At 46.1% G+C, this 25,387-nt stretch overlaps 1 protein-coding gene across 1 annotated transcript in view; it reads right to left on the reverse strand.

Moving 5' to 3' along the window:
* The window catches only part of TTC38 (tetratricopeptide repeat domain 38), a 50,192-nt gene that overhangs the window by 22,107 nt on the left and 2,698 nt on the right, over positions 1 to 25,387 (reverse strand). The window contains exons 2-7 of the mRNA XM_048824557.2: positions 17,671 to 17,748; positions 14,044 to 14,125; positions 11,674 to 11,845; positions 10,350 to 10,523; positions 9,099 to 9,174; positions 7,707 to 7,826 (exon numbers count right to left, since the gene is read on the reverse strand). Coding sequence (XP_048680514.1) covers positions 7,707 to 7,826; positions 9,099 to 9,174; positions 10,350 to 10,523; positions 11,674 to 11,845; positions 14,044 to 14,125; positions 17,671 to 17,748 — 702 coding nt within the window. The remainder of the gene's footprint in view (positions 1 to 7,706; positions 7,827 to 9,098; positions 9,175 to 10,349; positions 10,524 to 11,673; positions 11,846 to 14,043; positions 14,126 to 17,670; positions 17,749 to 25,387) is intronic.

The following is a 25,387-nucleotide window of genomic DNA, read 5'->3' on the forward strand; positions in this document are numbered from 1 at the left end:
AGCAGATAAAAGCATTATATGCACATGTATATTGTCTGGCTATAGTGAAAGAAGGACAGGAGACATTTGACATGGGTTTAATCAGGCCACACCTTTATTATTAGATGTCTGAGACTACCCAGCAGATAACAGTGTACAGTGCAGGTAACCCCGTGTTTATCCCATAATTACTGGATGGCTTTTACCAGCTCCCCATTTTTCCATCCAGGCCCTTCCAGCAAATACATTGCCAGGACCTTACCATACCTGGGGTGGGATGGGGGGGCTTCTACCAGCTCCCCCTCTTTTTCCCATCCTGGTCCCTCCAATAAATCCATTGCCGGGACCTTACCATCCACCCTCCCCCCTTTGTAGGAGGGTTAAGGTGGGCTATAAGAAGAGGGTTGGCTCCCTGCCATACCAATCATAGGAGTCCTCAACCGCCCCCATTCGTTCCTTTAACAAACGCCTCTTTTTAAGTTCTTTTCTAAGCCATTTATCCTGTCACTGTATACTTTTCCTATGGAGTACCTGCACTGGACATCCGCCCTACACTTCAATAATGAGTTGCGACATATGGCCTACTGCCCGTCATGTCATGCATAAACAGAGCCCCTTCCTGAAACCTGGTGTGGGGAAGGCGAAAAAATCCCCAACTGCACCCAAGCCAATATGGTGGTAAAGGAAAAATTCCTTCCCAGCCCCTCTAAAAATGGGGCAGCTAGCGTAATGCCCACAGCAGGCGCTGACCAAACCTGGTATTTTTCACCTAAAAGGGAGGGACGGTGGGCCCTGCTTCAGCCTTGGTCTGTGTAAAAAGGAAGGCTCATGGCACCACTCTGCCCCTTTTCAAACCCTGCATTCCCAGAGGATCATTCAGGGACCACTCTGCCCCTTCTGCAGCAGTTTTCATCTCTCCCCCTGTCCCCCTCAGACATAAAGCACTATTCCCTTCACTCAGCCTGCCAGCCAAACATCCCTCTGCTTAAAGATGCAGGATGGTCAATACTCAAGGTCCAAATCACAAGTGGGATGTAAAATGTTTGACTTACCAACATTGGCCATGTCTCTTTAAGACTTAAAATGTCTAACTAATCTTGTGCTTATGAATTGTAAAACATTTTATATGTAAAATCAGACACTGGTTGAAGACCAGGATTTACCACAATATTTCTAGGTAAAATAAGATGAATTGAGGAGAGGATAGAAATGCTGACCCCACTGAAGACAATGGCAAAAGAATTCAAAAGTGAATTAAACTGAACCAAATTAAGACCACTTTGAGAGTGTCCATACAGGGAATTAATGCAGTTTAACTAATCTATTTTAAATTCACACCTTTAGTTAATGCAGATTAAGTTTTCTGAGGGTATGTCTACACTACGGAATAAGGTCGAATTTATAGAAGTCGGTTTTTTAGAAATCGGTTTTATAAATTCGAGTGTGTGTGTCCCCACAGTAAATGCTCTAAGTGCATTAAGTGCATTAACTCGGCGGAGCGCTTCCACAGTACCGAGGCAAGCGTCGACTTCCGGAGCGTTGCACTGTGGGTAGCTATCCCACAGTTCCCGCAGTCTCCGCTGCCCATTGGAATTCTGGGTTGAGATCCCAATGCCTGATGGGGCTAAAACATTGTCGCGGGTGGTTCTGGGTACATATCGTCAGCCTCCCGTTCCCTCCCTCCCCCCGTGAAAGCAAGGGCAGACAATCATTTCGCGCCTTTTTTCCTGAGTTACCTGTGCAGACGCCATACCATGGCAAGCATGGAGCCCGCTCAGGTAACCGTCACCCTATGTCTCCTGGGTGCTGGCAGACGCGGTACGGCATTGCTACACAGTAGCAGCAACCCCTTGCCTTGTGGCAGCAGACGGTACAGTACGACTGGTAGCCGTCATCGTCATGTCTGAGGTGCTCCTGGTCGCCTCTGTGAGGTCGATCAGGAGCGCCTGGGCAGACATGGGCACAGGGACTAAATTTGGAGTGACTTGACCAGGTCATTCTCTTTAGTCCTGCAGTCAGTCCTATTGAACCGTCTTATGGTGAGCGGGCAGGCGATACGGACTGCTAGCAGTCGTGCTGTACCATCTTCTGCCGAGCAGTCATGAGATGTGGATGGCATGCAGTCCGTCTGCTGCCAGCCAAAGATGTAAAAGATAGATGGAGTGGGTCAAAACAAGAAATAGACCAGATTTGTTTTGTACTCATTTGCTTCCCCCCCCTCCCCTGTCTAGGGGACTCATTCTTCTAGATCACACTGCAGTCAAGATGCAGCGAGGTAAATCTAGCCATGTATCAATCAGAGGCCAGGCTAACCTTCTTGCTCCAATAAGGACAATAACTTAGGTGCACCATTTCTTATTGGAACCCTCTGTGAAGTCCTGCCTGAAATACTCCTTGATGTAAAGCCACCCCCTTTGTTGATTTTAGCTCCCTGAAGCCAACCCTGTAAGCGCCCCTCCCAGCGTCAGAGCAATGGCAAACAATCGGGCATCTGAGAGTGCTGTCCAGAGCAGTCACAATGGAGCGCTCTGATGGGGCTAAAACATTGTCGCGGGTGGTTCTGGGTACGTGTCGTCAGGCCCCCGTTCCCTCCCTCCCTCCGTGAAAGCAAGGGCAGACAATCATTTCGCGCCTTTTTTCCTGAGTTACCTGTGCAGACGCCATACCACAGCAAGCATGGAGCCCGCTCAGGTAACCGTCACCCTATGTCTCCTGGGTGCTGGCAGACGCGGTACGGCTTTGCTGCACAGTAGCAGCAACCCCTTGCCTTCTGGCAGCAGACGGTGCAATACGATTGGTAGTCGTCCTCATCGTGTCCGAGGTGCTCCTGGCCGCGTCGGCTGGGAGCGCCTGGGCAGACATGGGCGCAGGGACTAAATTTGGAGTGACTTGACCAGGTCATTCTCTTTAGTCCTGCAGTCAGTCCTATTGAACCGTCTTATGGTGAGCAGGCAGGCGATACGGACTGCTAGCAGTCGTACTGTACCATCTTCTGCCAGGCAGGCAAGAGATGAGGATTGCTAGCAGTCGTATTGCACCATCTTCTGCCAGGCAGGCAAGAGATGGGGATGGCTAGCAGGCGTACTGTACCATCTTCTGCCAAGCAGCCATGAGATGTGGATGGCATGCAGTCCTTCTGCACCGTCTGCTGCCAGCCAAAGATGTAAAAGATAGATGGAGTGGGTCAAAACAAGAAATAGACCAGATTTGTTTTGTACTCATTTGCCTCCTCCCCTGTCTAGGGGACTCATTCCTCTAGGTCACACTGCAGTCACTCACAGAGAAGGTGCAGCGAGGTAAATCTAGCCATGTATCAATCAGAGGCCAGGCTAACCTCCTTGTTCCAATAACAACGATAACTTAGGTGCACCATTTCTTATTGGAACCCTCCGTGCAGTCCTGCCTGAAATACTCCTTGATGTACAGGCACCCCCTTTGTTGATTTTAGCTCCCTGAAGCCAACCCTGTAAGCCGTGTCGTCAGTCGCCCCTCCCTCCGTCAGAGCAACGGCAGACAATCGTTCCGCGCCTTTTTTCTGTGCGGACGCCATACCACGGCAAGCATGGAGCCCGCTCAGCTCACTTTGGCAATTAGGAGCACATTAACCACCACACGCATTATTCAGCAGTATATGCAGCACCAGAACATGGCAACGCGATACCGGGCGAGGAGGCGACGTCAGCGCGGTCCCGTGAGTGATCAGGACATGGACACAGATTTCTCTGAAAGCATGGGCCCTGCCAATGCATGCATCATGGTGCTAATGGGGCAGGTTCATGCTGTGGAACGCCGATTCTGGGCTCGGGAAACAAGCACAGACTGGTGGGACCGCATAGTGTTGCAGGTCTGGGACGATTCCCAGTGGCTACGAAACTTTCGCATGCGTAAGGGCACTTTCATGGAACTTTGTGACTTGCTTTCCCCTGTCCTGAAGCGCATGAATACCAAGATGAGAGCAGCCCTCACAGTTGAGAAGCGAGTGGCGATAGCCCTGTGGAAGCTTGCAACGCCAGACAGCTACCGGTCAGTCGGGAATCAATTTGGAGTGGGCAAATCTACTGTGGGGGCTGCTGTGATGCAAGTAGCCCACGCAATCAAAGATCTGCTGATATCAAGGGTAGTGACCCTGGGAAATGTGCAGGTCATAGTGGATGGCTTTGCTGCAATGGGATTCCCTAACTGTGGTGGGGCTATAGATGGAACCCATATCCCTATCTTGGCACCGGAGCACCAAGCCGCCGAGTACATAAACCGCAAGGGGTACTTTTCAATAGTGCTGCAAGCTCTGGTGGATCACAAGGGACGTTTCACCAACATCAACGTGGGATGGCCGGGAAAGGTGCATGATGCTCGCATCTTCAGGAACTCTGGTCTGTTTCAAAAGCTGCAGGAAGGGACTTTATTCCCAGACCAGAAAATAACTGTTGGGGATGTTGAAATGCCTATAGTTATCCTTGGGGACCCAGCCTACCCCTTAATGCCATGGCTCATGAAGCCGTACACAGGCAGCCTGGACAGTAGTCAGGAGCTGTTCAACTACAGGCTGAGCAAGTGCAGAATGGTGGTAGAATGTGCATTTGGACGTTTAAAGGCGCGCTGGCGCAGTTTATTGACTCGCTTAGACCTCAGCGAAACCAATATTCCCACTGTTATTACTGCTTGCTGTGTGCTCCACAATATCTGTGAGAGTAAGGGGGAGACGTTTATGGCGGGGTGGGAGGTTGAGGCAAATCGCCTGGCTGCTGGTTACGCGCAGCCAGACACCAGGGCGGTTAGAAGAGCACAGGAGGGCGCGGTACGCATCAGAGAAGCTTTGAAAAACAGTTTCATGACTGGCCAGGCTACGGTGTAAAAGTTCTGTTTGTTTCTCCTTGATGAACCCCCCCGCCCCTTGGTTCACTCTACTTCCCTGTAAGCTAACCACCCTCCCCTCCTCCCTTTAATCATTGCTTGCAGAGCCAATAAAGTCATTGCTGCTTCACAGTCATGCATTCGTTATTCATTCATCACACAAATAGGGGGATGACTACCAAGGTATCCCAGGAGGGGTGGTGGAGGAGGGAAGGAAAATGCCACACAGCACTTTAAGCACAGCACTTTAAAAGTTTACAACTTTAAAATTTATTGAATGACAGCCTTCTTTTTTTTGGGCAATCCTCTGTGGGGGAGTGGCTGGTTGGCCGGAGGCCTCCCCACCGTGTTCTTGGGCGTCTGGGTGTGGAGGCTATGGAACTTGGGGAGGAGGGCGGTTGGTTACAGAGGGGCTGCAGTGGCAGTCTGTGCTCCAGCTGCCTTTGCTGCAGCTCAACCATACACTGGAGCATACTGGTTTGGTCCTGCAGCAGCCTCAGCATTGAATCCTGCCTCCTCTCATCACGCTGCCGCCACCTTTGAGCTTCAGCCCTGTCTTCAGCCCGCCACTTACTCTCTTCAGCCCGCCACTTACTCTCTTCAGCCCTCCACCTCTCCTCCCGGTCATTTTGTGCTTTCCTGCACTCTGACATTATTTGCCTCCACGCATTCGTCTGTGCTCTGTCAGTGTGGGAGGACAGCATGAGCTCGGAGAACATTTCATCGCGAGTGCGTTTTTTTTTCTTTCTAAGCTTCACTAGCCTCTGGGAAGGAGAAGATCCTGTGATCATTGAAACACATGCAGCTGGTGGAGAAAAAAAAAGGGACAGCGGTATTTAAAAAGACACATTTTATAAAACAGTGGCTACACTCTTTCAGGGTAAACCTTGAAAGTTAACATTACATACATAGCACATGTGCTTTCGTTACAAGGTCGCATTTTGCCTCCTCCCACCGCGTGAACGGATTTTGGTTGAATGCCAGCAAACATACACTGCAATGCTTTGTTCTACAGTGATTCCCCAGTACGTGTTGCTGGCCTGGAGTGGTAAAGTGTCCTACCATGAAGGACGAAATAAGGCTGCCCTCCCCAGAAACCTTTTGCAAAGGCAGAACCGCAAATGCCAGGGCAAAGTAATCCTTTCACATGCTTGCTTTTAAACCATGTATAGCATTTTAAAAGGTACACTCACCAGAGGTCCCTTCTCCGCCTGCTGAGTCCAGGAGGCAGCCTTGGGTGGGTTCGGGGGGTACTGGCTCCAGGTCTAGGGTGAGAAACAGTTCCTGGCTGTCGGGAAAACCGGTTTCTCCGCTTGCTTGCTGTGAGCTATCTACAACCTCCTCCTCATCATCTTCTTCGTCCCCAAAACCTACTTCTGTATTGCCTCCATCTCCATTGAAGGAGTCAAACAACACGGCTGGGGTAGTGGTGGCTGAACCCCCTAAAATGGCATGCAGCTCATCATAGAAGCGGCATGTTTGGGGCTCTGACCCAGAGCGGCCGTTCGCCTCTCTGGTTTTCTGGTAGGCTTGCCTCAGCTCCTTCAGTTTCACGCGGCACTGCTTCGGGTCCCTGTTATGGCCTCTGTCCTTCATGCCCTGGGAGATTTTCAGAAAGGTTTTGGCATTTCGAAAACTGGAACGGAGTTCTGATAGCACAGATTCCTCTCCCCAAACAGCGATCAGATCCCGTACCTCCCGTTCAGTCCATGCTGGAGCTCTTTTGCGATTCTGGGACTCCATCATGGTCACCTCTGCTGATGAGCTCTGCATGGTCACCTGCAGCTTGCCACGCTGGCCAAACAGGAAATGAGATTCAAAAGTTCGCGGTTCTTTTCCTGTCTACCTGGCCAGTGCATCTGAGTTGAGAGCGCTGTCCAGAGCGGTCAGAATGGAGCACTCTGGGATAGCTCCCGGAGGCCAATACCATCGAATTGTGTCCACAGTACCCCAAATTCGAGCCGGCAACGTCGATTTAAGCGCTAATCCACTTGTCAGGGGTGGAGTAAGGAAATCGATTTTAAGAGCCCTTTAAGTCGAAATAAAGGGCTTCATTGTGTGGACGGGTGCAGGTTTAAATCGATTTAACGCTGCTAAATTCGATCTAAAGTCCTAGTGTAGACCAGGGCTCAGATCCCCATGCAGACAAACTCTCAGATTTACATTGGTGTGAAAGAGGAGAATTTGGCCCCTTGTCTGCAGTGTTTCATCTCAGGACAAACTGTGAATGGCTGAGTTAGAAATCTTTATAATGAAAAAGTGGTTCTCAGTTTTTGTTTTCCGGCAACATCTGACACAAGATTCTTACTCCTGAATTAGTGCTCCCTAGCACTAAGTTGGTTTTCTGTTAGAGCTAAATCAGGAGTGAGAATCTTCTGTGAATGGTGACTTCAGGGAAGTAGAATTACAGGAAAATAATTGTCCATTCTCTTAGGCATACTGGAAATCTTGACTTCCACAGATGTCAATGGCAAAACCTGTATTGACTTCAATCAGGCCAGGATTTCATCTATTTCCTTTAAGTGTCTTTATCTAGGCCATGAACATAGAAATATTGAGGGAGGAGGGGTAGCTAATTTTTTAAAAATTATGCATTACCAATCCCAATCATAAGCGCTGAGGCTAATTGTTTCATGACTAATACCCAGAGTGAATTTCTGAAACATGGAACTGTGATTGCATTTTCTGCCTGTTTCCCAAGTGCCATGAACAAAGGTTGCACACTGGAGCAGCAGCGTCCTCTTCTTTGTGAAAGTATTCCTGTGCATTTTGTACTACATCTGATGAAAAGCACTTAAAGAGGAATCACTAGTATTTAGTGGGAGGGGAAAAACCCCACAGCCAGCTATTTCAGAGGAACTGTTAAGGAAATTTACCTTCCAGTTGTTTTCAGTTTGCTTCAAAAATGTCAACCCATTCTTCAGGTCTGCTTTCATTTCATTTATGTGTGCTATGGTATGGACAGACCATGCATCTGATTGGTTTATAGCTAAAGCCTGATGGTGGGAAAAGAGAAAACACCATGATGTGTACTGGGTAGATTACAAATAGCTGTACATACTGTCACTAGTACAGAAATTGAAGACTATTTTCTCAGGTACAGTAGATATTAAGTATATCTTTGCTAACAACTTCAATCATATCCTGTGAGACTGTTTCAGCAGAAAGGCGAAAAATGTTTACTGGAGTTCACTTGTTGGCATCTGCTTAACAATGATTAAAAGTTAAAAAGTAGTTTTAGAGAATGAAGGCCTTAATCAAGACCACCAATTTATACTTCATTCTACAAACTCTCCTTACACTTCTGCCTCAGAAGAGTTACATGGCCAGCACAAAGCCATGATTTATCCCCACACCATCCATATGGGGAGCATATAAACTGATCACTTGCTTTAAAAGAAAATAATAATCCAATTCCTTGCAGTTAACCACTTTTCTTATAACTAAGAACAAAGGCTCCGCTAGGTTCTGAACATCAGATAGATGTATCTTTACCATTCCACCAATTCCCACTCATCTGTAGAATTTTTTCCCCCCACTTTCAATTGATGACAATTTAATGAAAAATAAAAGATTAAATTTTTGTTATTACTTTCAGCAATCTGATGTGTAAAAGCAGTTTGGGAAAAAAAATGAACCTTTGAAAACACAACAAGGTGTCAACTGATTCTATTTGTGCTATACTTTACATAGCTTTCCCAAATTACAGGGAACCTTTGTCATATGGATATGTTGCCAGCTTTTCATTCCCACTGCAAATACGGTAATGAGATCATCTTTATAACGCGTGAATGAGGTGTACTCAATTTACAAGGGCATTATACAAGTTGCTCATCAGGTTAACCTACTGCACTGCTGATATTCTGTGACCTTCACCAAGATTTGATGGCAGGTGGACACAGGTCTCATATATGCTGCATTTCTCAATGACAAGTTTCCATTTTATTCTCTCCAGCTTGCCTAGCAAGATTCTTTCTGATCTCCTCTCATTGTTCCCCTCCCCCACCAATCTCGAATTAAAAAAACCCAGCAAAAACTGAAGAAAAAGGAGAAATCCCCTTTTCTGAGTTCTTAAAAGGTAACACCTATAATGGCAAAGTTATTATTATGAGGATGTAGCACATGAATAGTTATGAATTTCAGTACAGTTGCTTACTTTTCTTTAATTAATTTTAAATGGTCACAAACCATCTCTCTCAAACAAACATTTGCATATTACATAGGATTAAGAATTTAAAACCTTTTAGTACCAATGATGTCCAGCTTACCTCACTGGCGAGCTTTTCAGCATGATCAAACAAGTTAGTTTCCATCAGTCCAAAAGAGAAAATGCCTTTCACATAGCTAAACAACAAGAAAAACCCATTTAGCACTAGGCAGATAAAGCTAATATTGCAAAACACATTAAAATAATTTAATACAAAATAACTCTTACACTGTTAGTAGTAATACCAAATAGTGGAAGAAGGAAAAAGAGTGCAGAATCTAATAGTTTTCCCCTACAAAAATTAGCACATGCAGGAAATGACCAACTTTCTCTTTCCCAGCAAACACTGAGAAGACATGTATTCATGTGTTGTGCCAACTACAAAATCACACAGACCTTTGTAAGATACAGAGTACTATTGCATTTCTATTGGATAAAAATTACAATTGTATCACAGAGCTGCATTTCCTCCTCAGCTCTCCTTCCCTCTTCTGAAGTCCTGCAATTTACCTGACCCCAATGAAGTCAATGGAAGCCTCTTTAGCTTCTGACCTGCTATAGAACTAGTAGATGGCACCAAAGACATATCTAGGATTATACTAACAATTTACAGAAAACTTATAAATTTACCCTAACTAACCTAATCTAAGACTAACTCCCTAAAAAAGAAAAGAAGGACTTGTGGCACCTTGGAGAATAAAATTTATTAGAGCATAAGCTTTCGTGAGCTACAGCCCACTTCATTGGAAAAAACAGTAACTAAACGAAGCTAGGAAACTAGTTAGCGAGCTGTGGATACAAGGAATTTGAAGAGGTTCATGACCTTCTGTTGCTACATTTGGAAGGAACTGAGACAGCAGGACGCACCATGCATCCTTTTATAGCCTCACCCTCAGAACATTTGGGAACACTGAGGGGAGGGAGAGGAAAGGCACATGAGTGGTTCTATCTGGAAATGCTATGAGAAGGTTTCACCATCTAGATTGTACCATGAGTGGGAAAACATGGAGGACATTCAAAGGAACAGCTCAGTTAAAAACAACTGAACAGTGGGTCAGTAGGAAAGCAAGAAGAGATGTTAATTCTTAACGTACATATTTTTAAAGCCAGGGTGGTACATATTTTTAAAGCCAGGGTGGTTATTTAGAACTCCCTTATCTGTCCTCAAACAGAGACTACAGGGAGAATCAGGGTTTGTGTGCTGCCCCTATAGACATTGCTGACCAGAGACATCTGAATTTATGCATACAAAGCACTTGCACACCAGAAGTAGAGATCCATAGACATCATCTGAAGATCAACTCTTGCATACCTACTCAGGGGAATATCAGGTGTCCAGTGAGGATATACGCGGGCAACAGAGTCTCGCATCTGTGTTTGATATCCCAGATAAAAATAAGTGTCATGGGCAAATTTTAGAGCTAACATGTCAGTTGGATGGTCCTGCAGAATCTTATCCCATATGTCACAAGCTTTAGGAAGACGCCTAGAGAGAAAAGCACATATTAATCATTGACAGGGCCAGCATGACCAAACTGCCTGAATCTAATTTTATTTCTAAATTTATACTACTGTGGCAAGTGGGAAATCTACTGACAATTCCCTAGCTTGCAAGAATATTTCTTAATTCTTAGTATACATGATTGCACCATGAAGACAGCTGAACACTTTCTAGACAACCTGTGTATGGTATTCTTTGTTTGTTACTAGTAACACACTGCAACGGGGAGAGGGGCGGGAGTGCCTTTTAGGCCCTGATTCAACATGTTGATCCATGTGGGAAGACCATTACCTCTGCAGAGAGCCTCACTAAAATCAATGTGGCTCCACACAGGTATTGGGGTCCAGCCATGCAAATCAAACACCATGGGTCAGAGCTTTAGTGATCTCATTTCTTATCTTTGTTATCAAATACTTTTACTGCTAATATCTCCCATGTGGATAATAAATAACAACAGTTAATAGTGTTTGATATTGTCTAGAGAATACACAAGCTCAATATATTCCTGTAAACATTCAATTCCCCAAAGTCCTCATTTTCTTGGAGGGCTTACAACACCTTGTATATCGTCTCACCTTTTTAGAGGTAACAGAGTCTATAAGTGGAAAAATAAAACAAGACTGCTCGTATTTTTGCTTCTACAGTCCAAGTCTTTGGGAAGTTAGGCTCAATGTTTAGAATAGCCAAAGATTTAGCCTCTTGAGTGGTTTTCGTTTTAAATCGTTATTCCAGTAGTGGAATTATTGGTAGGTTTTAAAATACAGAAGACTTTAAACTAATTATATGTAACATACTGGCATGATACCAATATTTGTCATTATAGGATTGTTAGCTAATTAGATGCATATAATTTGGGAGAGCTAAACTTAAGAACCAGTTTCTATGTGCCACTGTGACATTAACCTATGGTGAATCTCCAAGATAAAAGCAGGCAATATCTCTTGCCAGCTGTACTACTGAGCGGCACTGCTTTCCAGTCTAGATTAAGCATTTAATCAATCATTTAAGTGGAAAGAAAGATGCTAACATAACAGTAAAAATGTGAACAGAAAGGGCAACATGCAACCACGCTGTATGTAGTCTGAATGATAAAACCAAACCCTCTCTACCCCTCCCCTAAAAACCAACCGCTTACCCAATGGCAAACATGTCTAGTGCAGACACATGTAGCTTCTCCCTCTCAGTCAGTGGTTGCGACTCTGAAAGTGCCATCATCTTTTTCATCGCACTGTCCAGCTCTTTGTCTAACCGCACTGAACTCCCGGTGCCAATCAGAACCAAGCCATTGGCAATCACGTGTCCCATCGCTGAAGAAAGCAGCATGGAAAAATTTAGACACTACAGGTAATTTACAGGTGCAGAAGCTCTAGGCTAAACTATTGAGAAGTTTAAATGAGAGCCACAGGAAGTAGATGGCAGTAGTGCTAGAGACTGATTAGGATCCCACAGAAAGCCCAGGCAGCTAAGGAACAACCATATATTAAGGGCTTATAGCACTTCAGTGAAGACACTACCTACACCGATCGGAGAGGTTTTCCCAACAGCATAGGTAATCCACCTCTGCAAGAGGTGGTAGCTAGGTTGGTGAGAGAATTTTCCAGTCGCTCTAGAGCCACCTATACCGGGGGTTAGGCAGGTTTAACTGCGTTGCTTGCAGTGTGGATTTTTCACACCCCTGAGTGATGTAGTTATACCGATCTAATTTCCTAGCATAGACCAGGCCGAAGTTACTAGCAGGAAACTAGAATTTTCCTTTTAAGCAAATCTTTTATTTTCAAATTCTTCTTTAACATCCCTCAACCCTCCCAAACAACCACCTTGTTATTAGGAGCAGTTAACCAATGCTGCCTCTGTCCTCTCTTTAGCAGAGCCTGTGATCCTAATTTCGCGCTATAATGAACCATGTACAACAGGATGGAATAAAGATCACAGAAACTATTTTAGGACAGGCCAAAGGCAGCAACAGAAAAGAATTTACAGTGTGCCCAACACGGGAATAACAGAGGTGGAGAACACACTGCCTATGTGCAAGGCACTTCTAAGAGTGACTTTATTTCTAAAAAGAGCAACAATAGGAACGTAATTTCATGGACAATGAAAAGAGGAAAAGCAGATGTGCAAAAGGATTAAGAGAGGTGGAGCAAGAAGATGGGGCATAAGGTGGCTCAGGACTTGTGGGCCATAAAGTTCCTTTCATTGACTGTGATATATAACACACATGGTGCATTTACATTGCAGCTGGAAGAGTGCTTCCCAGCTCAGGTAGACAGATACACGTTAGCTCTGCTTGAGCTGGCGCCCTAAAAATAGCAGTGTAGCTGGGGGTAGCACAGACGGCAGCTCGGACTAGCTATCTGAATACAAACCCATCTGGACCCTGGGGGTACATACCTGGGCAGCTAGCCTGAGCCGCCACTCATGCTACACCCAACTACACTGCTATTTTTAGCATGGTAAGTCGAGCAGAGCTAGTACATGGCTGTTCACTCAAACTGGGAAGCACGCTCCCCACTGCAGCGTAGACATACCCACAGAGAAGCACATTCCTTTGGGGCTGCATAGGTCCAACTACCTCTCCCCAGGGTAAGGCTGTCTCGATACAGGAATTTTGTCCCCAGCATTCCTTTCCGGAGACAAGTCTTTAAAATTTGGCAAAGCCAAACACCTGCAGAATTAAAGTTGCTATTTTGCAACTGGCAGGTACTTGGTGCATCTATCTACCTCTCCCCCAGTGGTTTATTAACTCCTGGTACATTCCCTGCCTTGTTATTTCTGCGCAGATGTAATGTTCACACACACTGCCCAACAGAGTGAAGCCATATTTGTCTTGTATATGCACACAGATGCCAAAAACATCTTGATACTGTGCAGGAAGGTGTAAAACAAATGGTGATAGCTTTAAATGAAGTGTACTGTAAAAGTTGAATTTATTCTGTTTAATTAGCTAAAATAAAATAAATGCCTGCAAGTCTCAACCCTCATGTTCTAGTCTAGCATCAGAAGATATCCTTATATCAATGCCTTCGATTTGAGATTCACCACTTTCCCCTCCATATGCTTTTTCCCTGGCAAGTGGAAACTTCCTTTCATTAATCATATCATGCTCATATGCCACAAGGAAAAGCATGCATAGCAAGGTTTGTCTCTTCCAGTCCCTTTAAAGGCCTAACCATATTCCTTCCACAATAAGGCTGAGCTCTAATACCAAATTCTCCTTCATTTCAACCTGTACCACCAAGTTACTGGGACAGCTACGAATTTTTCTTTTTAGTTGTGACATTTCTTAGTTCATAGGATATCAGTTTTTCCAGCCTATTTACTATTTCTCATATTTGCTTTTTAAAAATGATCATACGCAAGGGAAGAAAAAAAGGCTGTCTAAAAGAGTTCTAAATGAAAACAATCAATGTTATACTAACCCAGCCCTTCAGCTTGTGTGTATGAAATAAGTTAACCATATACAACTACTGTACTGTATATCCAGCAATTAAAAAGTTATACTTACTAAAAGTTGGATCTGCTGCATGTAACTTGGAGAGAGATCCTTCAATGCCCCCTAGACTCTTATCATTGGTCCATGTAACATACTGTAAAATAGAGTGTGAAACTGACTAGAAACCAAATGAAACTAAGGTTTTTTCCCCCATGGTCCCAGCTGAGTGAAATTCAAAAGTAAACAAGATCAATGGTAAACAGCGAGACTTTAAATTTTTTCAGAAGTAATCATCTCTGGCCTGGTCTACACTACAAAGTTAGGTTGTAAGCTACCTTGTGTCGACCTATTTGTGCATGTGTCTATACTCAAATTTGTCTCCGGCCAACATAGGCAGGGGTGCCTATCCCTGTTACAGCAACATAGTAACACCACCTCCTGAAAGGTATTGTGCCATGATCAACCTTCTGAGGCTGATGCAGTGCAAATGTGGACACTGTGTGACTTATATCAACCTTAACAGTCCTCAGCAGCTGTCTCATAATGTCCAACAATGACAGCTCTGGTCACAATTGTGAACACCACTGCTCAGGAGTCATGGAGACTGGAAGCCACCCTTTAAAACCTCCATGTATTTTTGAAATGCCTTTTCCTGATTGACCAGCTGGTGAGTACATCTAGCACCTCTCCCTTGTTGCATGCAACTGCCCAAATGACCATGCTGGTGCCACACGCTAGATGTGCTACTGCCTAGAGTAGGGAGGATGTGTTGGATCTCTTGGGCCTGAGGGAAGAGGAGGCTGTGCAGACACAACTATGGACCTGTTGTAGAAACATGGACATCTACGAAGAGATTGCACAGGGGAGGAAAGTGAAGAGGTCTGACAAGGATCAGCAGCACTGCCATGTGAAAGTGAAGGAACTGTGGCAGGTGTATGACAAGACCAAGGAAGCCAACAATCTATCTGGTGCCGAGCCGCAGACCTGGCACTTTTTCAATGAGCTGCATGCCATACTTGGTGGCCACCAGCACCCAGTAGACCACTGTGGATACTTCTGAGGAGTCTGAGACACAGGCCCCTGCCATGAACAGGAAAGAGGAGGAGCAGGAGTAGGGGGTCCAATTATGCCATGAGCTAGGATCTTTTTGAAACTCCACCATAGTCAAGCCAGTCCTACCAGCTGAGTATGGATAAGAACTCAAGTGTGTGCATGCATTTTTCCTTACATGTTAAAATGTGATGATAGCACCCGGCCCAACCCCAGTTAGCAGGACACAGATGTCAACTTTTCACTGTTTTACTTGTATGAGAAGAGGTATCAGCTCTACTTCTGTTTGTATCACTTTTGCTTTTCATTCCTATGTAGGGTTAGCAATGGGGGGGGGGGGGGGGGAGAGGAAATGTAGCCAAAAAGGATTGAAATGGACAGAAATGTTTTCTACCTTTCTAGTTTTAAAGTTCTGTTCCATTAATTTATTTTAGAAGTTTGTATTATATTTGTTTTTTAATTGCACATTATTTTTCACTGTTTTTGGTATGCAATAAATTTCTATTTTTTTGGAATAAATTCATCTTTATTATTTCAGAACATATACTGCAGAATGCCTAGCACTACTCAGAGCACTCACTGCTTGTAATTGTATAGAACCCACTGAACTCACAGGATCAGTAAAAAACACAATGTAAATAATTATAAATGTACAGCAAGCACTGCATAATTCACAGGTGCATTGAAAGACTGTGATATGCAGAAACGTACACCAAACACTACACAATCCCTAATAGCCCCCCAAAACTTCAGGGTCAGGTAAAGCATAGTCCACCACACCACATTACTGTGGCTGACTAGTAAAGAGCTCTTTCAAGGCCTTCCTCAGCTGCATAGCTCTGCACTGAGCTGTTCCTTGTTTCTGGTTGTTCAAACCAGCAGACAGCCACTACACCTCCACCCTGGCTACAACATTTCCCCCTTTGCCTCGCACATATTATTCAGCCTCAATAGGCAGGTATAATCTTTGGGATATTTTTCTCACTGAAATCTAAACTTCTGAATAACCCCACCATTGTCCCTTATATCTACCAAAAGCATCTTGAACTGTCATTCTGCACCTGCTGAACTGGTAGTTGAATCTTTCCTTGGTGCTGTCAAGGTGTTAAGTGTTGCTTCATGAGCCAGGGGAGCAAAGAGTAGGGCTGGGTCCCTCAATATCTCTACTGGCATTTCAACATCGTCGACAGTAATCCGCCAGTCGGGAAAGAAAGTCCCTGCTTCACCTTTCTAAACAGTCCTATGTTCTTAAAGATGCCAGCATCACATACCTTCCCGGACCAGCCCACACTGATCTCAGCACAGCGTCCCCAGTGATCCACCGATTTTACAACCATAGAAAAGTAGCCCTTTCTATTGATGTAGTCTGTGGCAAGGTGGGTTGGTGCCAAAATAGAGATGTGCATGCTATCGCCGCAGCACAGTTCAGGAACCCCACTACTGAAAATCCATCAACTATGTCCTGCACATTGCCAAGAGTCACAATCCTGAGTAACAGAAGATGATTAACGGCCCTGCACACTTGTATGACAACAGCACCCACTGTGGATTTTGCCCACTGACTGGTAGCAATCCAGCATTGCAAGCTTCCACAGTGCACTTCCTGACCCACTGTCAGCACAGTTCTCACTCTGGTGACCCTGCACTGGAGGGCTGGGGCAAGCTCAGCACACAAATGCAGGGATGAGGCCTTTTACATCCAAAAGTTCTGCAGCCACTATTTGTCATCCCAAACCTGCATTATGATGTGATCCTACCAATCAGTGCTCATTTCTTAGGTCCAGAAGTGGCACTGTATCATTATCGGCAGATGCTCCATGAATGCCACCAAAAACCTTGAATTGTTTTTCACTATATATCTCAGCAATCTGTCCTCAAAGAAACTGTCATATCCCTTCCTGTTACGGTTCTTCCCTCGGCTCTGCAAATGCTGGAGGACTGTTTGTCCTGTGGTTGCAGTGTTCATAACAATAGTGCAGAGCTCTGGGGTCTCCATGCTTCTGTCGGAGACAGCAGATACCGGAAAGTACCATGCGGGTTTCTGAGATTTTAAAAAAGGCATGAAAATGATGGGATATGGATGGCATTATGGGATGGAGAAATGTGCATGATGGGAACTTGACCCCTTGTTCCCAGTCACCCCATGCATGACTTGTTTCTACCCCACAATGCATTGCGAAAATTTCCCAAAAGACAGTGTAGTGTGCTGGACGGTAGCTAGTTGCACATTGGGTTGCCATACCACACTGTGCATCAACACAGGGTGAGTATTCGCAGTACCAACACAAGTAGCCAAATATGCATGCACATGAGCGATATGCTAACTGTGGTGGCTTTCTGGCAACATAACTTGCATCAACCAAAGTTTGTAGGGAAGACAGGGCCTAAGATGTCATCAGTAATACATAAGGGAATCTGTTTCTTTAAAATGGGATTTTTTTTTAACCAGACTCTCCTTTTGATTTATAAAGAGGATAAGCAATTTAAAAATTAGCTGCAACAAACACTAGTTTCATACTTGCAAGTCCCTTCAAATCACATTTTATCAAAACCCAGCCATATCCAGTGGCGGATTAGCCACTGGGCCAACTGGGCCCATGCCCAAGGACCCCGGCCAACTGGGGGCCCCGAGAAAAAATCAGCTCATACCTGAGTCAGCGAGGCGTCAAACATTTTGCAGGCCTCATTACTAGTGGTGGATAGGACAAGTCCAGCATCCTGCCAGGCCTATATAAAAAACAAAAAGTGAGACTGTTTACTGAACACGCTGATTTTCCAGATGTCATGTTAGCTGAGCTCTAAGAACCAGAAGAGTAGATTTCTGGCAAGTGTTTCATCTATCTATAAAATTACAGGAAATTTTGAGAAGCATGTAAGTCTTTTACTCTACTAAAATTATGTTTGAGGAATCCTCTTAATGGGGATGGAGAGAACGGAATGGTAGTGGTAGAAAAAAGACAAGGGAAATTGCATAATACCTTTTTCTCTTTAAACCTCAGTAGTATGCTAGTCCCATCACTTCAAATATACCACTTTCAAAATGGATATGTGGCAAAATAAAATTCTGGGCTGGGGGTGCAGGCTCTGGGGTGGGGCCAGGGATGAGGGGTTTGGGGTGCAGGAGGGGGCTAAGGGCTGGGGCAGGGAATTGGGGAGCAGCTCCCAGTCAGTGGCACAGCGGAGGTGCTAAGGCAGGCTTTCTGCCTGTTCTGGCACCGCAGACCACACTGCGCCCTGGAAGTGGCCAGTAGCAGGTCTGGTTCCTGGGTGAAGGTGTGCAAGCGGCTCCGCGCAGCTCTTGCCCGCAAGTACTGCCCCCTCCCGCTCCCAGCTCAGGGCAGGGGCAGCGTGCGGAGCCCTGTGGCCCCTCTGCCTAGGAGCTGGACCTGCTGCTGGCTGCTTCTGGGGCACAGAGCAGTGTCAGAACAGATAGAGACTAGCCTGCCTTAACCAGGCAGCAGCGCCAACAGGACTTTTAACGGTCCAGTCAGTGGTGTTGACCAGAGCCGCCACGACCCAGTGCCTTCCATTCCACGACCCAGTACTGGATCACGACCCGCAGTTTGAAAACCACTGGTTAGATAGTACCTATGGGGAGAAGCAGGTACCCAGTGTTGCTAGCCACAAACTTTGTTGGGAGCTGGAGTGAAAAGGGGGGGAAGGGGCATGGGAGCAAGGTTTGGGAAGATGAATCCTCTGCTTCCTCTCTTTTTCCTATGGTGCTTCAAAAGGCCTCCAAAATGACAGAGAGGCCCTTCAGGCAGCAGGGAAAGTCAAGATTATTAGAGCCTGGATGCATAACTTTCACTGGCAGTGAAATCGGAAATGCCTCTTCCACAACTACTGATGTACCTCTCAAAGGGTGAAAGAGCCCCCATCTCAAACCTTCTGGCCATTTATACTTGTGGAGGAGGGCCTGACTATTCTCTGCGCTGCTCTTGGGAGAGACAAGGCACCACAGTTCTGGTCTTGCCCCTTCCCTCATTAAGCTGAGATTTTAGTGTGGGCAGGGGAGTGAGGTGTTTGATCCTTCCCTTCTCTCCCCTATATTCCTAACTGGCTCCCTAGGGACCTTTGCTTCTGTCTCTGCGACAGATTTTCAGCAGCTCAGCTGTTTACAGCATGGGACCCATACCTTCTACTGTTTGAGAAGCTGTCTCCACGGTTCATTAATACATGACAGCAGCAGCATGGCACCTTTTTCTTCCCTTCCCCTTTATATTCCCTTCCCCACTTGGGGCTATAACTGACTCTGAAGCTCACTTTTTTTAAACAAAGTGGTGATTGAGGATATAGCAATACTTTAAGCCAGAGCCAGCATAAAGGTTGCAGGGCCCTAAAAGCAGCATGAAGACTTTGGAACCGAAACCACAATCAAGCATCTCAGAAGGTAACGAATTTGGAGAGACAAGACATACGAAAAAACTCAGCAAGGCCCCAATTCACGGGTAGCAAATTGTCATAAATATAAAGGGAAGGGTAAACCCCTTTGAAATCCCTCCTGGCCAGGGGAAAGCTCCTCTCACCTGTAAAGGGTTAAGAAGCTAAAGGTAACCTCGCTGGCACCTGACCAAAATGACCAATGAGGAGACAAGATACTTTCAAAAGCTGGGAGGAGGGAGAGGAACAAAGGGTCTGTGTCTGTCTGTGTGCTGCTCTTTGCCAGGGACAGAACAGGAATGGAGTCTTAGCACTTTTAGTAAGTAATCTAGCTAGGCATGTGTTAGATTATGATTTCTTTAAATGGCTGAGAAAAGAATTGTGCTGAATAGAATAACTATTTCTGTCTGTGCATCTTTTTTGTAACTTAAGGTTTTGCCTAGAGGGGTTCTCTATGTTTTGAATCTAATTACCCTGTAAGATATCTACCATCCTGATTTTACAGGGGGGATTTCTTTATTTCTATTTACTGCTATTTTTTATTAAAAGTCTTCTTGTAAAAAACTGAATGCTTTTTCATTGTTCTCAGATCCAAGGGTTTGGGTCTGTGGTCACCTATGCAAATTGGTGAGGCTTTTTATCCAACATTTCCCAGGAAAGGGGGGGTGCAAGTGTTGGGAGGATTGTTCATTGTTCTTAAGATCCAAGGGTCTGGGTCTGTAGTCACCTAGGCAAATTGGTGAGGCTTTTTACCAAACCTTGTCCAGGAAGTGGGGTGCAAGGTTTTGGGAAGTATTTTGGGGGGAAGGACGCGTCCAAACAGCTCTTCCCCAGTAACCAGTATTAGTTTGGTGGTGGTAGCGGCCATTCCAAGGATAACGGGTGTAATATTTTGTACCTTGGGGAAGTTTTGACCTAAGCTGGTAAAGATAAGCTTAGGAGGTTTTTCATGCAGGTCCCCACATCTGTACCCTAGAGTTCAGAGTGGGGGAGGAACCTTGACATGGTGGCACAGTGGTGGGATTAACCTGAAATCATTTGAGATCCAGTTGAGATTTTTTGAACTAGAAATACAGATTTTAAAAAGGAATTTTTTTTTCTTTGGAAAGAAAGTCCAGAAAGCAGCTTTGAAACTGAAAGCAGCTTGGTTTCTCTCTGCTTTGTGGCCAAGCAGAGACAAAAGGGGATTATCTTGTGAATTGCAGGTTTTCTTTGCCTGGAGGCAGGGTACTTAACTCCTGCAGGGAAATCTTCCAACCCAGAGGTTTTTTTTTTCTTTTCTTCCTAAAAGTAAATAGGGGGTGTGTGTTCTACCCATTTGCTTTTTCTTTGGGCTGGGTAAGCAGGTTTCCAAGTAGTTGGAGGTTTTTTGCTTTAATTTGGGCCCAGAGCAGAGACAAGGGAATTGTCTTTTTCTGTAGGCTGACAGTCACTATCAGAGAATAGGTATTCTATTCCAGCACAGCAAAATTTTACAGCCACGTTTTGTTTGTTTATTTCTAAACCTCGGGTGTAAAGTTAGTTAAAAACAGAGAGGTTAGAATGACCAAATCCTCAGCTCGACTACAGCTGGAATTAGCCAAATTTCAGGCTGAGGAAAGACAAAGGGAACATGAAAGACAGATAGAACTCATGCAGCTGAAGAAGGAACAAGAAAGGGAGGCAGAACAACACCAAGAGGCTGCCCACAAGAGGGAAATGGAGGCAAGGAAGCATGTGGAGGAGGAGAGGGAAAAAGAGAGGAAGCATGTGGAGGAGATGGAGAGGATAAAGGCCCAGCAGACTATACCAACAAACCCTAGCAATCCTTCTCCAGGTACCACTTCCCATCCCAGAAAGTTCCCCACCTACAAGGCAGGTGATGATACTGAGGCCTTCTTAGAAAACTTCGAAAGGGCCTGCCTTGGGTACAACATCTCTACTGACCAATACATGGTAGAGCTGAGGCCGCAGCTCAGTGGACCCTTAGCTGAGGTGGCAGCTGAAATGCCTAAAGAACACATGAACAAGTATGAACTGTTTAAATCCAAGGCGAGAGTCAGAATGGGGATAACACCCGAGCAGTCTCGTCGGAGGTTCAGAGCCCTAAGGTGGAAACCAGACATGTCATTTACCCGACATGCCTACCACATTGTAAAACATTGGGATGCCTGGATATCAGGAGCAAGTGTTGAATCTCCAGTAAATTTGCCCTTCCTAATGCAAATGGAACAATTCTTAGAGGGTGTTCCTGAGGAAATAGAAAGATACATCCTAGATGGGAAACCCAAAACTGTAATTGAGGCAGGAGAGATTGGAGCCAGATGGGTGGAGGTGGCAGAGAAGAAGAAAACTGGTCGCAGTTGGAGCGGAGACCAGAAGGGACCACCCCAGACCACACCCTATTACCGGGGGCCGCCCAAAGCTCCACCTACCTCCCAAAGAACCCTCCAGACCCCTTATCGTCCCACCACCCCGTTCTCCAGCAACCCTCCTCGCCCCAGTGACCTGTCAGCTGGACGATGTTTTAAGTGTAACGAGCTGGGGCATGTAAAGGCCAACTGCCCCAAGAACCCCAACAGATTACAGTTCATTGCACCGGAATCACACCAGAGGTCCACAGGCCCAGATACCTCCCAGATACCCTTGGAGCGGAGGGAAACTGTGAGTGTGGAAGGGAAGAAGGTCACCGCGTGGAGGGACACCGGAGCACAAGTGTCAGCTATCCATGCTTCCTTAGTGGACCCCAATTTAATCAACCCAGAGATCCAAGTGACGATTCAACCCTTCAAGTCCAACTCTTTCAATTTGCCTACAGCCAAGTTGCCTGTCCAGTACAAGGGCTGGTCAGGAATGTGGACTTTTGCAGTCTATGATGATTATCCCATCCCCATGCTGTTGGGGGAAGACTTGGCCAATCATGTGAAGCAGGCCAAGAGGGTGGGAATGGTCACCCGCAGCCAGGCTAAACAAGCCGTGAGGCCTAGCTCTGTTCCGGAAACTTCTATCAGGACCCAGTCAGAGGTGATGGACCTGGACCCCAGGCCAATGTCTGCAACAGCAGTAGTGGATCCAGTCCCAGAGACCCAGACGGAACCAGTCCCAGAACCGGAACCAGCCGAACAACCAACACCAGACCCCGTGTCAGCACTGAATCCAGTACTTGCAACCTCAACACCAGAGGGCCCCACCGAACCTGAACTGGCAGCAGCCGATAACCCGACCCAAGAGGCTCAGCCGGAGCCTGAATCCCAACATAGTGCACCAGCGGAGAGCGGTTCACAGTCAACAGAAACAGCTCCATCCCCTATATCGCTTCCAGAGGGACCAAGCCTAGGTCCACAATCCCATGAGGAACTGATGTCTCCAGCATCAAGGGAACAGTTCCAGACCGAACAGGAAGCAGATGAAAGCCTCCAGAGAGCTTGGACGGCGGCACGGAGCAACCCACCGCCTCTCAGCTCTTCTAATCGATCCAGGTTTGTTATAGAAAGAGGACTTTTATACAAGGAAACTCTTTCTGGTGGACACCAGGAAGACTGGCATCCTCAGAAACAGTTGGTAGTTCCAACTAAATACCGGGCCAAGCTCTTGAGCTTAGCCCACGATCACCCTAGTGGCCATGCTGGGGTGAACAGGACCAAAGACCGTTTGGGGGGATCATTCCACTGGGAGGGAATGGGCAAGGATGTTTCTACCTATGTCCAGTCTTGTGAGGTGTGCCAAAGAGTGGGAAAACCCCAAGACCAGGTCAAAGCCCCTCTCCAGCCACTCCCCATCATTGAAGTTCCATTTCAGCGAGTAGCTGTGGATATTCTGGGTCCTTTTCCGAAAAAGACACCCAGAGGAAAGCAGTACATACTGACTTTCATGGATTTTGCCACCCGATGGCCGGAAGCAGTAGCTCTAAGCAACACCAGGGCTAAAAGTGTGTGTCAGGCACTAGCAGACATTTTTGCCAGGGTAGGTTGGCCCTCCGACATCCTCACAGATGCAGGGACTAATTTCCTGGCAGGAACTATGAAAAACCTTTGGGAAGCTCATGGGGTAAATCACTTGGTTGCCACTCCTTACCACCATCAAACAAATGGTATGGTGGAGAAGTTTAATGGAACTTTGGGGGCCATGATACGTAAATTTGTAAATGAGCACTCCAATGATTGGGACCTAGTGTTGCAGCAGTTGCTCTTTGCCTACAGAGCTGTACCACATCCCAGTTTAGGGTTTTCCCCATTTGAACTTGTATATGGCCGTGAGGTTAAGGGGCCATTGCAGTTGGTGAAGCAGCAATGGGAGGGATTTACACCTTCTCCAGGAACTAACATTCTGGACTTTGTTACCAACCTACAAAACACCCTCCGAACCTCTTTAGCCCTTGCTAGAGAAAACTTACAGGATGCTCAAAAAGAGCAAAAAGCCTGGTATGATAAACATGCCAGAGAGCGTTCCTTCAAAGTAGGAGACCAGGTCATGGTCTTAAAGGCGCTCCAGGCCCATAAAATGGAAGCATCGTGGGAAGGGCCATTCACGGTCCAGGAGTGCCTGGGAGCTGTTAATTATCTCATAGCATTCCCCACCTCCAACCGGAAGCCTAAGGTGTACCATATTAATTCTCTAAAGCCCTTTTATTCCAGAGAATTAAAGGTTTGTCAGTTTACAGCCCAGGGAGGAGACGACGCTGAGTGGCCTGAAGGTGTTTACTACGAAGGGAAATGTGCTGGTGGTGTGGAAGAGGTGAACCTCTCCATGACCCTTGGGCGTATGCAGCGACAGCAGATCCAGGAGCTGTGCACTAGCTACGCGCCAACGTTCTCAGCCACCCCAGGACTGACTGAACGGGCATATCACTCCATTGACGCAGGTAATGCTCACCCAATTAGGGTCCAACCTTACCGGGTGTCTCCTCAAGCTAAAACTGCTATAGAACGGGAGATCCAGGATATGTTACAGATGGGTGTAATCCGCCCCTCTGAAAGTGCATGGGCATCTCCAGTGGTTCTAGTTCCCAAACCAGATGGGGAAATACGTTTTTGCGTGGACTACCGTAAGCTAAATGCTGTAACTCGCCCAGACAACTATCCCATGCCACGCACAGATGAACTATTAGAGAAACTGGGACGGGCCCAGTTCATCTCTACCTTGGACTAAACCAAGGGGTACTGGCAGGTACCGCTAGATGAATCTGCCAAGGAAAGGTCAGCCTTCATCACACATCTCGGGCTGTATGAATTTAATGTACTCCCTTTCGGGCTGCGAAATGCACCCGCCACTTTCCAAAGACTTGTAGATGGTCTCCTAGCGGGATTAGGAGAATATGCAGTCGCCTACCTTGACGATGTGGCCATATTTTCGGATTCCTGGGCAGACCACCTGGAACATCTACAAAAAGTCCTTGAGCGCATAAGGGAGGCAGGACTAACTGTTAAGGCTAAGAAGTGTCAAATAGGCCTAAACAGAGTGACTTACCTTGGACACCAGGTGGGTCAAGGAACTATCAGCCCCCTACAGGCCAAAGTGGATGCTATCCAAAAGTGGCCTGTCCCAAAGTCAAAGAAACAGGTTCAATCCTTCTTAGGCTTGGCCGGTTATTACAGACGATTTGTACCGCACTACAGCCAAATCGCTGCCCCACTGACAGACCTAACCAAAAAGAAACAGCCAAATGCTGTTCAGTGGACCGGAAAGTGTCAGAAGGCCTTTAACAAGCTTAAAGCGACACTTATGTCTGACCCTGTACTAAGGGCCCCAGACTTTGACAAACCATTCCTAGTAACCACAGATGCATCCGAGCGTGGTGTGGGAGCAGTTTTAATGCAGAAAGGACCTGATCAAGAATTCCACCCTGTAGTGTTTCTCAGCAAAAAACTGTCTGAGAGGGAAAACAACTGGTCAGTCACTGAAAAAGAATGTTATGCCATTGTCTACGCTCTGGAAAAGCTACGCCCATATGTTTGGGGACGGCGTTTCCACCTGCAAACCGACCATGCTGCACTAAAGTGGCTTCACA

Source organism: Caretta caretta, chromosome 1 (genome assembly GCF_965140235.1).
Source record: "Caretta caretta isolate rCarCar2 chromosome 1, rCarCar1.hap1, whole genome shotgun sequence".
Lineage (NCBI taxonomy): Eukaryota > Metazoa > Chordata > Testudines > Cheloniidae > Caretta > Caretta caretta.